Source organism: Cervus elaphus, chromosome 3 (genome assembly GCF_910594005.1).
Source record: "Cervus elaphus chromosome 3, mCerEla1.1, whole genome shotgun sequence".
NCBI lineage: Eukaryota > Metazoa > Chordata > Mammalia > Artiodactyla > Cervidae > Cervus > Cervus elaphus.
This window is the reverse complement of record NC_057817.1, coordinates 27,043,063-27,061,793: the sequence shown is the minus strand read 5'-3', so window position 1 is coordinate 27,061,793 and position 18,731 is coordinate 27,043,063. Positions and strand designations below refer to the sequence as shown.

Sequence of the window (18,731 nt, the reverse complement as noted above, 5' to 3'; positions counted from 1 at the left end):
AGAAATAACATATGCATCAAAATGCTATGCTACAAGCATACAGTGGAATATTGCTCAGTCATTAAGAATAATGACGTCAGCCATGGTGACAGGAAGCAGGGCGTGGCTCCCAGAGGTCAGTAATGGGAGCCAGGTCCGGAGTGGTGGGTGGGGCATAGAGCTCCTGGGTGCGCTGTGCAGACCCAGACTCGGCTGGGCCCCAGACTGGTGAAAGGCCATGGAATGGATGTAGCGGAAGTGACGGAAGTCTTGGAGGAAGAGAGTTTCGCAGTGTCCACTTCCTCCGCCGCTGAAGCTGAATTTGATGCTGTTGTTGGGTCTGTGGAGGACATTATCATGGATGCCGAATTCCAAGTCCTGCAGAGAAATTTCATGGACAAATACTAACAGGAGTTTAAAGACATGGAAAAGAATAAACTCACCTACACGGCAATTTTTAACGAAAACCTTTCTTTCGTAGAAGAGTATATTGAAAATCAGCTCCTGGAGCAGATACCCGGATTCAACATGGCAATTTTCACCACAACGTTAAAGCACCATAATGATGAAGTGGTTCATGACATATTCAACATGCTCACATTCACAGACTTTCTGGCATTTAAAGAAATGTTTCTAGAGTATAGAGCAGAAAAAGGTGGCCGAGGACTTGACTTATGCAGTGGTTTAGTGGTGACTTCCTTGTGCAAATCAGCTTCCCCGAACAACACGCAGCACTAGCTCCTCTGTCCAGGCAGTGGAAACCTTCTGATATCATGAGCCAAATCGTCTGGAAGAGGCTTCTGCTGGTGATGCCAGGAGAGTATATCTTGAAGAGACTAGCTCTGTTCTGCAGCATTTTATTAATTTTAGTTATTAACGGGTCAAAAAGATAATTACCAGAATCTCCCAGGACTTCTGCTTTTTCTGAAACACTTTCTATTCAATAATCCCTGCTAAAGTGAATAACTTCTTCATGTGCTTTTGAGAGTCTGGCTGCTTCAGAGCAAGACTGTGTCAAGCATTCCACCTGGAAGGCCCCTACCCCAGCATATATGTTCCTGGGTCAACAAAGTGGAATAATACCATGTCCCAAACACCAAAAACCACAGGTGGGCTTTGCCTGAACCTTTCAGGTATTCACAGCTCCTTCACTTGGGTAAGCCTTTCAGTCCTTCAAACGCAGTGACCCCCTGTGTGGGATCTTCTATGATTGGCAGTACTTACATTATGGTGTTAAAATAGCTGCCCCTATCTTCAGAGTTCTGAAACTCTATTTTCTGCCCGCCATCATGGAGAAATTAGAACTAGCTTTGGCTGTGGAAATAGACTGGAAAAGATTTCCTTTACCCAAAAGCTGCATGTGAGAATCAACTTCCTAGTCTTGGGCTTGCAGTTCGTCTATCACTGTCTTCTAGTTCTGATATAGACTCCGTGTTTTGAGAGAAACCTCTTTTTTTCTAGAATCATTTTTGGATAAAAATTGTAGATAAATACTCTAATTCATCTATTAGATTTGATCTTAGAATTTCTGTGATTAACCACTTTAAATCTAAGTATTAAGTGGTTGTCATTTTTAGGTGTTAGCGCTATGATGGTGTTACTGGTGTTACCAGTATGATGTTGTTCCCTGGTGTTACTACTTTCCCTGATGCCAATGAATATATGCTATACTCTGTAAATAGACTAAAAGACATCTTTTTCCTATAGTATATTAAGTGTATTTGTGCAAGTTTACTTAAAATCCTTCTGTATAAATCAGTTGGTTAGTTTCAGGTTGGGTCAGGAATGGTGGCGGTTGTGGTGGTAAGTCACTTCAGTCATGTCTGACTCTGCAACTCTGTGGACTTTAGCCTGCCAGGTTCCTCTGTCCATGGGGTACTTCAGGCAGGAATACTGGAATGGGTTGCCCTGCCCTCCTCCAGGGAATCTTCCCAATGCAGGGATTGAACCTGCATCTCTTATGTCTCCTGCATTGGCAGACAAGTTCTTTACCACTAGCACCACCTGGGAAGTCCTGGGTTGGAGATAGGTTTGATAAAAATGTGGATTCTTCAAGCTCTGCACTTCCAAGTCTATTCTTCTTCCTATCAAAATCATGTTCCACTGGTCTAACCCAGCCAGAGAAAGAAGGGGGCTTTGATTTTTGATCTTCCATCTGGGTTTGGTTTAGGAAAATGTTTGGTAGAATATTACAGACCAGAAAACATGTATATCACACCTCTAAATAGAAAAAAAAATAGTAGTTTAATTCCCAATGTGTGCCTTCTATTTTTTTAATGTAAAAATTAAAATCTGCATTAAAGATAATGATTTCTATCCATATTTATTATATTGTTATTGTTCAGTCGCTTGGTCATGTCTGTCTCTTTGCAACCCCATGGATTGCAGCACACCAGGCTTCCCTGTCCTTCACCATCTCCCAGAGCTTGCTCAAGCTCACGTCCATTGAGTCAGTGATGCCATTCAACCATCTCATCCTCTGGTGTCCCCTTCTCCTCCTGCCTTCAATCTTTCCCAGCATCAGGGTTTTTTCCAGTGATTCGGCTCTTCCCATCAGATGATGAAAGTATTGGAGCTTCAGCTTCAAATCAGTCCTTGCAAGGAATATTTAGGGTTGATTTGCTTTAGGATGGACTGGTTTGATCTCCTTGCAGTCCAAGGGACTCTCAAGAGTCTTCTCCAACACCACAGTTCGAAAGCATCAATTCTTTGGCATTCAGCCTTCTATATTTATTGCATAGAAAGATGTTATTCAGTAAATTTCTTCCCAGTTAGACTATAAATTCTGTGAGAGCAGAGGCGTTTTGTGTTCTCCGCTCTATTTCTGGGCCTAGCACAGCGACTAGAAAGTGGTAGACACTCAATTCAGCTGTTGAGTGACTAAATGGGTAAATTTCACAGTAGATTAAATGGAAACCAGGTTATAAAGCAGTATGTATTGTAAGACTCTCCATATTAAAGTGTATTTACATATCCTTTTTGTATATGTATGTGTGCATACACATGATCACACAAAGGTAAATATTATAGGGTGGTAGAATTACAGATGATCTTTCTTTTCTTTTTTTTTACTTTGTTAAATGTTTTGCATTTTTGCTATATGTTCCTTTTTTAATCTGGGAGATCTTTAGAAGGAGAGGGTGAAGAGTGAAGGATAAAAAGAATTAACAATAAAGAATGGAGAAAAAGGAAGCATTGACACTAGGAGATAAATTTACTGCTAAAGGTATAACTTATAGGATTTCAAGTAATCTGTCACCCTCTGACCATTCCACATGGGTAAATACCTACTCTACCCACCCTGGCTTCTTTCAAAGACAAGGAGCTTTAACTTCAAATAGGAGGTAAACTTGAGGGACTCCTGAAGGTTCAGAAAGCCCAGGATTGCCAGCCTCCAATAGGCTTAGAAATAGTCCATCCTCTCCCACCCCTACTCTGGCCTGAAACATCATGCCCTCACCCTGAAAGCTTCCATGCTCCACTAGCACATGGTTTAGTCCCAGTCTATGTCAAGAACATGGGACATGATGCCAGTCCTGGAATTCTCCCAGGAAGTGGTCTGGATATCTGCCCTGTATCTTTGTCCTTCCTTTATGCGGCCCAAACTCTCTCTCCTTCCCAGGCCGGCTCCAGGCTTCCTCTCCCAGTCTTTCACTACCTCCCTTAAGAGCCCCCTCTGCCAACTCTTCTCAAAAGAGTTCACAAGAGGGTCCTAGGTGCTCACTGTAACTTTCATCTCCATCCTGCTTTGCAGTGTGATTTATCCCATCTTCTTGTCAGCCTGGGAGGAGGGAGGTTCTGTTCTCCTTATTCATTTCAGTTCATTCTTTCAACTGATGACCAAACTTTTACTCAGTGCCCTACACCCTATGCAGGGCCCTGAGACAGCACACCACACCAAGATTTTCACACATGGACCAGATGGATAAAGAGACTACAGAGACTCATGGAACTCTGTTCAGTGTTACGCGGCAGCTCGGATGGGATGGGAGTCTGGGGGAGAATGGATACACATATGTCTATGGCTGAGTCCCTTCACTGTTCTCTTGAAACTGCCACAGTGTTTTATTAATTGGCTATAACCCAATACAAAATTAAAAGTTTAAAAAGAGAGAGAGACTGCAGCGGCTGCCCTCAACCCTGCTGCTCCAGTGTAGTGAAAAGCTGGGTTAATCCATGACTCTTCCCACTAAACTAAGCAATACATGAAACAGAGCATCTGAGGTGTTTTCCTAAGATTAGTGAAGTTTCTTGGAATGTCTCTAAAGGGCCAGTAAGAGCAGTAATCCAGAATGGCCTGCCCTGCTCCCAAAATCCCCAGAGCTGTGCCAGGGATAAATAGGAAAGAGGGCTACCTCCTGCCTGTAGACCTTAAAAAGATGGGAATAGATTTACTGAACTCTCAAGTGTAGGAGCTTTGAAATATCTCCTTCTCCAGAGCTGCTATACTTGGGGTGAACACAGGAGATGAGATCAGGCTTTAGAACATGAATCTTGAGCAATCTCCTGGTAGTCTCCTTGGACCATCAGAGAAATGTACCGTTGCCTTCTCATTAGTCCAGTTCTGATCTCACTTCTGGGTGGTAATGCATGACTTACAGGGACTTACAAACCAGTTTTATCACACTCAAAGGCCTGCAGAAGGGATTGGTTTGGCAGGTGGGGAAAGGAATGAGACTCTAATTGCTGTCTCCACAGACTCTCTCAGGCTCTCTGGTTTCCATCAGTGGCTATCTTATTACCCTGATCCTTCCTGGGTTTGGGATTCAGCTTTCTGAGAATGATTGGGAAATGTTGGTGTAAGGGTAGACACGCATCTTCCCCAATCATAATTTTACATCTATCTGGTGTGAGCTTCACTAGTGTAGCACTCCTGCCTCTTACCTGAAAGAAAGTGAAAGTGTTAGTGTCTCAGTTGTGTCTGACTCTTTGCGACCCCATGGATGAGGTTTCTCTGTCCACAGAATTCTCCAGGCAAGAATACTGGAGTGGGTTGCCATTCCCTTCACCAGGGGATCTTCCTGACCCAGAGATCAAACCTGGGTCTCCCGTGTTGCAGACTGATTCTTTACCATCTGAACCACCAGGGAAACCCTTGCCTCTTACCTGGAAGGAACCAAATCCCACTGGAATCTATTACGTTGATGAACTGCAAAACATTCCTCTACCAAGACTGGGTCTCAGCGGCCCAGTGGGGGCAAGAGAGTGGGTGGGAAGGCCTCCTTGGGAGTGGGCAGTCCCCACTGAAGCAACATAAATACTCTTGACCAGTCCTATCATGAGAACACAACCAAATGGATAGAAGGGAAGCCAAGACTATGCAGTGTCCTTTACACCTACTACTAACCTTCTAGGAGATCGCCATCCATACCTGATTTCCATCTATTCTGGGACCTTGGTTTATTCTGTGACTCCTTGAAAGCCAAACACCAGAATATGAAATACAATGCAATTTATTGGGAAAAGAAAGTACAACCACCATCAGCAGAGGATCCACAGCTCAGGGAATTAAGGTGCCAGAGGTGAGTCAGGATATGATGTCCAGATGTGGGGCGGGAACCCTGAGAACCAACAGTCCGGAGATCTTAACCATTTACCCTCTAGCAGCAGCCCCACTGCACTGCCCTCCTCAGGCAGGGGTGGAAACATCCCACCCTCAGACCATCAACTCCCAAGAGAGATGGCAGGGCGGGAACAGGCCAGGCTGTGAAGACCCACACTTGTCGGGGCTGAGGTGTTGCTGTCCAAAGTCAGGGGATCCTTTACAAGGGTGCATCTAGGGGCATCATCATCCCAGACTACAGCTGGACCACCCTGGCCTAGGAAAGGTCGTGGGGATGGAGGAGCCAGGAAGAAGTTCAACCGCTTCTCCCAGGAGCTTGAGGAAAAGCAAGGTTGGGGTTGGCATTTGTCGATGCCAAGCAGAGAGGGGAGAAGTGCTGTCACAAGCTGAGGGGGAACCAGTGGGCGTGGAAATTGGGCCCCCCACTAAAGGATCACTTGCAAAGCTGGTTTGAGCTGGTGGTCTGAGTGAAGCAGATGGTGGTGCCGCCCCTGCCGCCAGACTTGTAGCCAGTGCTTCCCAAGCTCTGGATGCCGCTCTGGTTCCACTGGTCCCATTGCTGCAGGCCTGGCAGCCCCCGCCGCGGCCTCTGCCCCCAGCGCTGCCACTGCGGACCCCTCCGTAGCTGCCGCTGTTGCCTCTGTTGCCGCCTCTTCTGCTGCTGCTGCTGCCGACGCCACCTCTGTAGCCACTGCCACTGCCACCTGTGACCCCTGCAAATCCCCCACGGCCTCCACCAGGGCTGGTGCCTGTGCTGGTGACGTTGCTGACCACCGCTAAGCGGAACAAGCACTCGACTCAGCCTCGAGCCCTGGGCCTGTATCCCAACCCTGCTTGGCGGTGTGACTCAGAGAAAGTTACTCAGCTTCTCTGAGGCCTCAGTGGGTAAACAGCAGGAGTGAGCCCTGGCCCTCTGGTCCCCTTCCCCAGGAATAAGAGCCAGAAGTATCCACAGGAATTTCTGGTTCTCCAGCGTAAGGAATTCCCTGGGACCACAGGGGCTTCAGCTCTGGCCTGCCAGTTGATCACGTTGCACCAGGAGCAGAGTAGTGTGGCCGCGGCCTGAGACCCTGGACACTTTGGTGGCCTGGCCGCCTTGCATGGGTCAGGCTTTCCCACCCAAATGTCAGTTAGGATGTTTCTAGTTGCCCTTTTTGCATCCCAGGGAGAAAGTTTTTGAAAGGCTACTTACAAATGCATACAGCGCTCTGACACTCTCCAGACATCCTAAAAAGCAAGAGGAGATGAGGATTATTTCTGCAGTGAGTCCTTAGCCAAAGAGCTCAGGGTTCATAACCCTGGGAGCCATGTCCTCCCGTTTGCCCTCATGGGGTCAAGCTCCCAAAAGAAGAAAGGCTATTCTGAGTCTGTTTCCAGACACAGATCTCCCCAGGAAAAGGGGCTGCTGCAGAGGGGTAAGGCTTCCAGCAGTTCCACCAATCACCATCTCTCCATCTTCCCATCGTCTTTCACTAATTTCCCAGGTTATCTTCCAGACACACTACTCATCACCCAACACCCCCTTGATTAACCCATCCTCACCTCTCCTCCCCTGCTGAGACCAGGCTCCCGCCTTAGCTATGCCCTTCCCCTCCTTCACCCAGACCTGGCTTTCTTATTCCCACCTCTCTTCTTCTGGGAAACCTTCCCCAGTGAGCCCTCCTGGGGTGGTGGTGGCGGTAATGGTTATTCAAGATGGGTAATATATGAGAGGGGCTGACACTCAACACATGATGGAAATGTCCTGCCCACACTCCCCATTTTCGTGTGCCTCATTCTTGTTCATGGAGCAGGCATGACCACGTTTGAGCAGACATGGAACGTGTCTGCACGCCTTGCCAGTGTGGCCCCCCACTGGTGTCGTTCACTCCTTCCTCATCCCACAATTCCCAATAGACACAGCTCCATCTGCACTCTCACTCCTTTTCTTAGAGATGTAAAAAATCCTTAAGTTTTCTTCTCACATGTGAGTTCCACTTCCTCCATCAGATTGGGAGCTGCCTGAAGACAGAGGCTCTGAACACAGGATTCATGGAGCAGCTAGTCATTAGAAGGATCTTTCAATTCTTGACACCCCTTTGGCATTTGACATCCACTTGCTGAGCCCTTAATCTACTACTTGATATTGTGTTATTTTTCCAGAGTATGTATGTATCAGCCACCTTCCCATATAGACTCAGCCTCAGGGATGTCTATACTGTGCTGTCCGGCATGGTAACCACTCCCCACATGAAGCTATTTTATTTAAATTAAATTAAATGTAAAACTCAGCTGCACTAGCCAGATTTCAAGTGCTCAAGTGGCTAAGGGCTACTGTATTAGGTAGCACAGATATAGGACATTGTCATCATCTGAGAAAGGTTCAGTGGACAGCACTATAACTTTTATTATAAGCTCAAAGGACTTTCCCTTCCACTTGCATATAGAGCGAGGCTCAATAGAGATGTTCAGTCACTCAGTCCTGTCCAACCCTTTGTGACCCCATGGACTGCAGCACAACAGGCTTCCCTGTCCTTCGCTATCTCCTGGAGTTTACTCAAACTCATGTCCATTGAGTCAGTGATGCCATCCAACTGTCTCATCCTCTTGTCACCTAATAGAGATATGTAATGCAATATTGATGTCTAAGGTAAATCAGAGTGTGAGATAAGCATGATTGTCAAAATATATATGTATATATAGTGGGGCCTGAATCCTCAACTCTGTCATTCAAGAGATTCCTTACCTATTTTCCTCTCCCTGTAACCTTGTTCCCTTTCTCCACTTCAAAGTTCACTCTGAACTCACTTCTGGAGGATAATGACCCCACAGCCCCTCACCTGCACTCCTCACTCTCCAGCAGCTTGCGGTAGGTAGCAATCTCCCCATCCAGGGCCAGTTTGATGTTCATCAACTCCTGGTAGTCACGCACCAGCCAGGCCAGGTCATCCTTGGCCTGCTGAAGGGCGTCCTGCAGTTCTTGGAGCTTGGTGTTGGCATTCTTGAGGGCCAGCTCTCCACACTGCTCAGCATCAGCAATAGCGTTCTGCAGGTTGGCATTCTAGGAAAGAGGGAGTTAAGAGACTGTTTAGCCTAGTGACCAGAAAGCAAACAGCTGATCTTTCCAACGTCTCTTACCCACCCAAAAAATTCCTCCCTTTCCCTTCCTCCCCTTCTTAGAAATTCAGTGGAGCATACTCAGGAAACAGAAGTCAGGGTCACAGTTGGTTCATTCTTCTTTGGCCCTTTTAAATTAACTCATGTCTCATCAAGAAGAGGAACACCGATTTGCTGGTTAAGGTGGTAGTAGTCTGGTGAGTGGTTCTTTTTTTTTAAGATTGTTAAAAGACTGTCTTTCCTAATCACTTCATTCCAGTGATACAAATTAGTCTTCAAGGTTACATGAAGTGCATGATAAATAGCTCATTGAGGGCAGATCCTACTGAGAGCTGAGTGTTTAAAGCCATCCTCACAGTTGGAAGATTTGCTGCTGGGCAAACCAGAATGGACAACCATCTCTCCTGAAGGAGCCTTCTGAGAAGCCCAACCTCCAGGAGGAGAATCGAGAACAGAGTGTCCCAAAGACCAGGCTGTCCCACAAGCAACACCACCAAAAGACTGAGAAGGACTGTGGCAGACGCCCAGATGTTGCTTCTCCTCCTCCCCAGGGCCCAGAAGACCTCCAGGACTTTCCACTCAGTCCAGACCCACCTGCTTCTTGACATTCTCAATCTCAGCCCTCAGCCTTGGGATCATCTGGATGAGCTCCATGATCTCATTCTTGGTGTTCTTCAGGTCGTCCCCATGCCTGCCAGCCTTGTTCTCCAGCTCTCCAAGCTGACAGAAGAGAAACCCATCATCACAACTTTGCAAACTGTTGGAACGCTTTTGATGGAGGTCAGCGGACCTACAGCTAGAGTGTGGAAACAGAGGAGAGCTCCCACCTTGGTCTTGTACAGCGCCTTGGCTTCGGCCTTGCTCTTCTGGGCAATGTCCTCGTACTGGGCCTTGACCTCATTGATGATGCTGTCCAGGTCCAGGCAGCGGTTGTTGTCCATGGACAGAACCACAGACATGTCATTAAGGTGATTCTGCATCTGGGTCAATTCCTGTGGGAAACATGGAGCTTGCTTTCACCATCTCCTGGCCTAAAGAGATGCTGAGAATAAGGAAGTCCAAGAATCCTCTACCCCCTCAACAAGGGGGCCAGGAGTGGGAGAGTTAGAAATATCAGCTTGCATTTCAGGCCCGGCTGCAGCCTAAAGGATACAGCCAACAAAACAAAAGGAAAAAGGAACAACACCTATATAATAAGATTGTCAGCCTACTGGGTGGGTTTCTAGGGGACTGCAGTAAGGAGGGGTCCTCTGGAAGAGTTCACTATGGTACTGGGTTAGGAGCCAGAGGGTTAGAGCCAACTACAGGGAGTAAGTAGGGGACAGAGAGGAACCCTGGCCCTGTGAGCCAGGTCTAGGCAACTGTGAGGAGTTAAGCTAGCATTTCCTGGGTGAGTAGAGCTGAGGTCTGAGCCCTACTGCTGGTTTTGTGAATGTCCTGCCATGTGCGTGCATGTGCTCAGTCACTCAGTTGCATCTGACTCTTTGTGACTACATGGACAGTAGCCCACCAAGCTCCTCTGTCCATGGGATTCTCCAGGCAAGAATACTGGAGTGGGTTGCCATGCCCTCCTCCAGGGGATCTTCCCTATCCAGGTATCAAACCCACGTCTCCTGCCTTACAGGCAGATTCTTTACCACTGAGCCACCTAGGAAGCCCCATCCTGGCACGTGACTGTCCCCTGATGTCACACTTGGGAAGCATGCTTGGAAAGATGCAGATAAGAAGGCTCTGGGGCTTGGCCAACCAAGGAATCACCGTCTCATAGATGGTCCTCAGGAAGTTGAGTTCATCTGTCAGGCCGTCCACCTTAGCCTGAAGCTCCACCTTGTTCATGAAGGCTGAATCCATGTCCTGGGCAAGAAGAAGGGAAGAGGGCAGTCAGAAACCCAAAAGAATGTGACCGTCTGCTCCCTCTCCACCCACAGCACTGTTCTGAGTCTTCATCATTCTTCTTTGCCCTCCCCCCATTCCTCTTTCTAATTATGACTTCTCTTTTTTGAAAAAAAGAAAAAGTGGTTTTCTTCCTTTTAATTGCCTTGGCCAATCAAATCCCAATGCTTTAACAAAACATAACCCCATCAGCCAGGTACAGAGTAAGGGTAGCAAAATCACATTTATCCAATATATGACTTTGGTTAGGTAGGACCAGAAACCCAGCCTCCTGAAGAGAAAGGAAGGCATCCTTTTCACAACTTCATCTTTATGATGACTGGCTGACACAAGCTACCAGTATTTGCTGATTGTTTTTATTAATAACATCCAAGGTACACTTGTAGGCTGAAAACCTTGTTTAATGCTATAGATAAAGCCTGCATTATTACTTTACATCACCAGTCACCTGTAGGCTGAAAACCTTAATTAATGCTATAGATAAAGCCTGCATTATTACTTCACATCACCAATCAGCTCATTGGTCACATTATAAGATGTCGTCCCCACCAGTAACATACTCAGAGCAGCTTCCTTCATCAAACACCTCATTCCCCAAAAATGCAAGAAAAGATGTAAACAACCCACAGAGCATAGGGTCACAGGGCCCCAGAGAAGTTGGCTCTGCTCTCCCTCCAGGGGGGTCCACACCCAGAAAGGGAGCCATGGTTCCCATTGTCCCAGATTCCTCACCTTCTTGAGCCCAACAAACTCATTCTCTGCAGCAGTATGCTTGTTGATCTCATCTTCATACCTGGGACAGAAAGAGCCACGCGTTTGGACATTGACATTTCAGAAATTGGAAACAAAAAAACAAAAAAAGAGGCTCCTAAGAACTCAGGCAGAATCTCCTCACCAGGGGACGGGACCAGCTTCAAGGGTATGCAACCTGTGCAGTGACATAGAGCCCTGGGTTCAGAATGTCCTTATGCTTGGTTTAAAGCTCTGTTGACCCAATCTCGAAATTCTTAATAATTTTTTGACAAGAGCCCTGAGTTTTCATTTCATACTGAACCCCCAAACTGATGTCGCCAGTCCTGCCTCGAGGCCTTTCGGAGCTCAGGCCGCTGCCTCGACCACCTCCCTCTAATAAGTGATACGCCAAGGAGTGGCAGGCAGGGGAGGGGAAGATTGGAGAAGCCCAGCTCTAGAGACATCATGAAGCACGTGGGCAGATAAGCCCAGAGAAATATTTGCTCAGCCTGGGTGTTTCAACCTCTGTTCTCTCTGTTTCTCTTCTCGTTAATCTGAGCCGGTGCGCACAAGCTTGTGCATGTGGAGTGGATTGGGGCCTCCCCAGAACAGGCTTTCCCCTTCTTGCAGGTCCTGACCCCCGGGGATGTCTGGAGCCCCCTTCCCATCTTGAGAGGTCCCGTTTACCTCTTGCAGACCTCAGAGGATGTCAGCCTTAATCGCAAACATGCAAGAGGGAGCTGACTGAAGCTGCAGAAATGGGAATGGGCTGGACACATCAGAAGCGCACTTTACAGCAGTCTGCTTGGAACCCCTGGGACCTGCCCCACCCACTGGTTCAGAATCTAGGACCAGAGCAGGGGAATTTGCATTTTTGATGGGCTTCCAGGGTGCTGCCTTGGTATAATAAAGTGTGGAGGGCCCTCCAGTCTAAAGGACTTTGAGCTCTGGGAGGACTCTCTCGTCCATCTGGGCTGGTATAGAAGGGCCCTGCCTGGAGACTGACAAACCTGGCATCATCAGCCACTTGGAAGTCTCAGTCCTCACCCTCTCATACACTCAATAAATCCATCCACAAGTCTGACTGAAGGTACAGTCAGGAACAGTTAAAAAGCCTCAGTTAGGACCACACCTCCCTGCTAATCCCCCAGGAGGGGAAACTCCCCAGCTGGGGCCCTCACTTCTTTCTGAAGTCTTCCACCAGGTCCTGCATATTCCTTAGCTCTCCTTCCAGATTCCCCTTCTCAACCAGAGCCGAATCCAGCTGCCTGCACAGGCAGTTAATGTAGCTTTCAAATAAAGTCTCCAGGCCTCTGGAGCCCAAGCTGGAGCCCAAGCCCATGTTCCACTGCTGGAGCAGGTCCCACTTGGTTTCCAGGACCTTGTTCTGCTGTTTCAGGAACCACACCTGCAGCAGGGGAGGTACAGAAAGAGTCAACTTCTTGAGTTGGCCAGGCGGGGCCATCCAACCCAAAGGGTTCGATATATGGAAACTCAACCCGGTTGTCCAATCTTCAAGAGCCTCTGTTTGTTTTCAGGAATTTGAAAAGGATGAAGGTTTAGAAAAGGAGGAAGAGATACATTGAGTGCTTCCTGAATGCTGTTTTCTCATAGCCTAACTCATTTAATCCTCCCGTACAACTACCTATAAAGGAGGTGTTATCCCCATTTTGAAGATAAGGAAACTGAGGCTCCAAGTGCTTAAATAAGTTGCCCAAAGTGAGGTGGCTACTAAGTGACAAAACTAAGAGACAAACCCAGCCCTCATCAAGTCTATTGGAATCCTTCAGTATACACCTAAAGGAGACCTGCACAAATAAAGGTGTTTATCGTTGTCTTTTAAAGGAAAGCTTTTTTACCTCCCTTCAAGCAGGAAAAATAGTCAACGAGGTCTAACTTTTCCTAAGTTTTTCTTATTCTCCTTAATTGTTTCCCCTTTCAGTTACTCAGCTGACTTCAGTTTAACTTCAAATCCCAGGCTCTTTCCTTCACATCCAGCATAACTTTCCCTGCCCGAGTGTGGACAGCTTGGTGTAATGTGGGCTGAAGCATAGCATCATCTAGAAGTAAGTCAATTACTACTCATCACTGAGAGGCAGTCCTGAGAGTCCTCCTAATGCAGGTTTGGTTGTCAGCTAGTTTGGATTACCAAGCAATTGCTCCTTAAGAGTCACTGAAAGCTAGCTATAATGATTTCATGGTTAATGCCCCTTTCTTAAAAAGAGCTAAGAGCATTCCTGGACTCTCACTTCACTTTCCTGAGCCCTGTCCCAAGAAGAAAATCAGGAGATGAAACCCTTCTCCCATTTCACAGCTAGGAAGACAGGCAGAGCAAGAGAGGCATACTGACTGTCCTGTAGGGGCCAAGGTAGAACCAGAATGGGAAGCTGGAACCCCTGCCTCTAAGCCTGGCAGGTCCCATGGGCATCTTCCTATACCATCCCCCTGGGCAGCCCAACCCCTCCAAGACACCTCTGGGCTTTGCCCTCACCTTGTCGATGAAGGAGGCGAACTTGTTGTTGAGGGTCTTGATCTGCTCCCGCTCCTGGGCCTTTACTTCCCCAACCTGGGGGTCAATCTCCACATTGAGGGGCTGCAGGAGGCTCTGGTTGATGGTCACTTTCTGGATTCCCCCAGGCAGACACTAGAGCCATAGCTACCAGGCCCACCAAAGCTACTAGTCCCTCCAAAGCCACCAACCCCTCCATAACCACTGCCCATTCCTGTGACTCCACAAATGCCACCTCCATAACCACCACCGTAACCACCTCCATAGCCACTGACGCAGCTGCTGCGTGCTCCCCCAAAGCCACTAGCTCAGGAGCCGCCAGCCACGCTGATGGAGATGCTCTTATTGCCACCCAGGCTGTAGAGGCTGCGACTGCCAAAGTCGTCTGCTCTGCCCTGGGACCCACAGACCCCTCCGCCAGCTCCTCCAGAGCGGGCCACACAGCTCATCCTGCTGCTGCTGCTGGGGACCACGGCAAAGCAGACAGAGAAGCCCTGGCTCCCTCCACTGACAGATTTCTTGCAGACTTGTCTGTTCATGGTGAGAGAGCTCAAAGGCAAGCTAGCGATCACTTAGCAGGAGTTGCGAGAGGGATGAGGACAGAGGATGGGGACAACAGAGGAGACTGGTCTTTATATACCGAGGAGTTTGGCTTGGAAAAAGGAGAGGCAAGCAATTAGCTGAGAGTCATCTTGGGTTTGGTTTGCCTCCCAGGCAGTAAGTTACTTCCACTTTGCAAACACACCTCAAAAATAATCCCCCGGACCAAAGTGACTTTGCTCTCTTAGCTTAATCATCCAAACTTGCCTCCATTGACAAAGGACTGGAGCTCTTCTCCCTCCATGGGTTTCCTCAAGGGTCTCAGGGAACTCAAACAGCACCTGATCCAGCAGGATGAAAGGGCGTTTGATACCAGGGGGTCAGGAGCTACTGAGCTCCGTGACACCAGGCTGGGGACAAGACAACCTTTTCCAGGTGACCTGAGTCCCTCCCTGCACACAAAGTGCCACCACTCCATGGCATGTCCATGATACTTCAAAGAAATATCCAGAGGAGGGCTCAGGGTAGGGAGGATGGAGGGATGAGAGGTGCGCTGACCCCACAGGATCTACCCTGGCACTACCTCTGCCAAATCATCCCTTAAGCCAGCTTGTCATGTGAGCTGAGAGATGCTGCTCTCATGGGAAACACAGGTGAAGATAAAATGCCTGACCTGTGAGAGCAATGAAGGTCAGATATGCAGCAAGTGTGAAGCTTGCAAAGAAGAAGGGGATGCATACGGAGAGGAGTCTCAGACCCAGCCCCTCTACCACCATCCTAGACCAGCAGCAGGTGATTTTTGGATCCAGAAGCAAGGGAGGGCAGAATGTGGGACCAGTTGGCTGATGGAGTCAGCTCAAAGACCCCATTCATTATCTTAGAATGAGAGAGCATGCTGTATCAGATCTGGTAGCCTTTGACCCTCTTCCCCATCCACCACCTGGTCTGGGTTAGATGACCCTCCCTCTTTTCCCACCATACCCTGTGCTTTTCCCACCATGGCCCTGATTCAGAGTATCCTTATCTGTTTATTTGTCAGGACCCCTCTGGGTCCTGAGCTTGTCAAGGGAAGGAGTTAAGTCCTGATCATTCTGAATCTCCAGCCTGTGTGTAGGGTAAGCACACCAAGAATGTGTGTTAACTGATGACCAGTATCTAAGTATATAAATAATCCAGACCCAGTCTTATGGAATGTAAATCTTCAGAGGAAGGATTTGGGTGTCTGTATTCTTAAGAAGCCCTTCAGATAATCCTTATGATCAGGGAAGTTTGGGAAGCCCTGGTCTAAAGATGGGTGTTCCTTTTGGGCTCAGAGAGTGAGGGGAATAGAGGACCCTTCGCCGTAGAGTGGGTATACTGATGTGTTACTGCTCTAACTTTTGACAGCTCAATCATCCCCCATTCCTGGACCAACCCATCTCCACACCCAGCCACACCACACATGGCAAGAACAAATTCTCAGGTTGTTACCTACATATGGGACTTCACAAGCTGTGGCAGAAATAGGGGCGAGTGATTCTCACACCCCGAGAAATAGGTGGTGCGTCTACCTCCAGAATTCCGGTCAAGTCGGCAACATGCACTCTGTCTTTCTGGGATGGTTTCCAGACAAGGCAATCTGGTGCAGAGGATTGGTCTGAAAAACCCTCAAGAACCTCAAGTCTAGCAATTTTAACTGCTCTGCAGCTAATTCTCAATTCTCTGCTAAGCTTCTTGTCTAAAGTTAGTCCACTTGGTTAGAAGCTCAGTAGCTCTTTGACCTTGAACAAGTTACTTAATTTTTATATGTCTTGGTTTCCTCAACTATAAGATGGGGATGATAATAGCAGGTACTCGAGCATTAAACAAGTTAAATAAATATGAAATGCTTACAAAGGTGCTTAACACATGGTAAGCATTCTATGTTCACTTATTGCTAATATTCTACTTGGGAACATGGGGAAGGGAGTAGCTTATGTTTGGCCTCGACTGTCCTCAAAACAACTTTCACCCCTGAGGAAGAAGGTGAATGTGAGTGGAGAGTAAGATAAACAAGTTGGGACAGTAAAGAGCGAGACCTCTGCTAGAATTGGTTTGGATTGGGTGATCTTGAGCAGTGATTCAACACACAAATTGGTGTTCTAATCTGTCAAATCCCTTCCAACCTAATTGGTTTGTGATGAGCCTCACAGGAAACAATGTAAGTTGAAAATCCTTGATAGTTACAAAATGCCACACAAAATAAGGTAACTGGGGTCTAACAGGAAGCCTGTCATCATGGGCTTCAGAAGACCTGGGTTCAAATAACCTCTTGTCTACCTCCTACCATGTGATGACCTTGGTCAAGCTACTTGACTTCTTTGTTGTTGTTGTTTAGTCACTAAGTCTGGAATTCTTTAGCCCCTCTTATATGAAAAATGAGGGTTCTTTTTATATGTAAAATGAGCCCCACTCACAGGATTGTTTTGAGATTTAAATCGTGTCCAGCAACAAACTGGGTTTTTAAGTCAACATTACCCATCCATAGACAATTCATGAAGGGGATCTGTGTCAGGTTCTTCTTTGAGACATTTACTCTATCCGTCAGTTGAATGCCAGTCTTCTTGGTGAGGTCTATGTTCATTATCTTTGAAACTCCTTTAAAAGCAGGAGATGAAATGCTCTCCCTGGGAACAAAGCTGAGCCAGGCTCACCCCAAGTGAGAGCTCATAGCAAACAAGGACAAACATCAACGTCTCTGACTCCCTTCCCCTCCCTTGGATCCAGTGCCGAGGCACGGGTGGCAGCCTGTTATGTGTGGCTCATTTCTGCCATCCTGGTAGATACTGCAGAAGAGGGGTGGAGAGAGGTGATGGGCAGGTCACTGAAGCACAGTTTGGGGCTGGGTTTCCCCAGTCCACATACCCTGAGCCTGCCAACCACCGCCTTATTTAGCCGGTTGGGATCGTTTTCTCAGCAGTTAAATAAAGCTGCTGAAAATATACAGGGTTAGCATCCTGGGCTATATTTTCCACTGATCTTCTACAGCAGTTCCAATGAACTACCTGCTGCCAACAGTGTGAGTTCTAATCCCTCACTTGCTGGAACCTTCTGTGTAAGGTTGTCAAATGGCAGAACACTCTGAATACTTATCTCCTCACCTAGAAAATAAGACAGTTTTCATGAAGCAGAGTTGTTGCCTCCAACCAAATTGTTCCCTGGTACTCAACTGCAGTGATAATGCTTAAGAGTTTCCTATAACACAATTGTAAGAGGAAGAATGAATCATGAGATAGTAGTCATTACCTCTAGGTCAAAGTGAGCAGACATCCATCTCCATCTAGGAGATAAGGATGAAGGGGTGATACTTACATGCCCTTTTCTATATATGGATTCACAGATCCAATTTTCAAGATAATCATTACTTTGTTCTTCAAAAAAAGCAGTCATTCTGGATCTGCTGCCCCTAAACTAAGAATCATTATATTCTCCTTTTTACCATGTTAAAATAAAAATGTGGCACTACTGAAATAACTTTACTTAACAAATGAACAGTAAAAATATATCACTCTGTAGAACTAGCTCCCGTTAACAGCTTAAGCTTGATAAAGAAGTGATTGCTTAAGTACAGCTAAATTCTTTTGTTACTAAATCTTATTAGCAATCACAATTTATTCTAATTCTGGTTCCCTCTCCAGACTGGATTAAAATACTCTTCAACTCACCCCTAAATCCTTATCTAGTACTAGATTCTCTCCCAGGGCTTATCTAGGGCAGAAGTCTATCCCCAAGTTAGCCTTGATTAAAAGGTTTTGTGGTTAAATAAATTTGGGAAATGAAACTTGTTTAGCTTTCTCTTAGGTTTTTATTAAAGCTTATTTACCTATTAAAAGCCTCTTTCTTGTACAAAGAATCATTTACTTTTACTAAATCAGAGCTCCCCAAACAAACCTAGCAACAAAATCTTTCTATCTTAACCCCTATTAACTTGCTGTTGAATATACTTTTGTTGTTGTTGTTCAGTCACTAAGTCGTGTCCAGCTCTTTGCAACCCCATGGACTGCAGCATCCCAGGCTCCTCTGTCCTCCACTATCTCCCAGAGTTTGCTCAAAAGAAACACTAATACAACCAGGTATCCAAAATGAATAAGAATGCAAAGAACTAAACAGACATTTCTCCAAAGAAGACATACAGATGGTTAACAAACACATGAAAAGATGCTCAACATCATTCATTATCAGAAATGCAAATCAAAACCACAATGAGGTACCATCTCACACCAGTCAGAATGGTTGCTATCAAAAGTTCACAAACAATCAATGCTGGAGAGGGTGCGGAGAAGAGGGAACCCTCTTACACTGTTGTTGGGAATACAAACTACTACAGCCACTATGGGGAACAGTGTGGAGATTCCTTAAAAAACTGGAAATAGAACTGCCATATGACCCAGCAATCCCACT

The 18,731-nt window shown here is 46.8% G+C and overlaps 1 protein-coding gene and 1 pseudogene across 1 annotated transcript; one reads left to right on the top strand and one right to left on the bottom strand.

Annotated features, from left to right (window-relative positions):
• Positions 1-222: 222 nt before the first annotated feature.
• On the top strand, positions 223-717 carry LOC122686073 (annotated as a pseudogene).
• A 7,640-nt stretch (positions 718-8,357) lies between these two features.
• LOC122678015 (keratin, type II cytoskeletal 2 oral-like) lies at positions 8,358-14,221 on the bottom strand. Its single transcript, XM_043878443.1, is given in 8 exon segments — positions 8,358-8,582; positions 9,233-9,358; positions 9,466-9,630; positions 10,397-10,492; positions 11,264-11,324; positions 12,445-12,671; positions 13,755-13,919; positions 13,922-14,221. Coding segments are annotated over 8 exon segments (1,365 nt in total).
• Between the last annotated feature and the right edge of the window lie 4,510 nt (positions 14,222-18,731).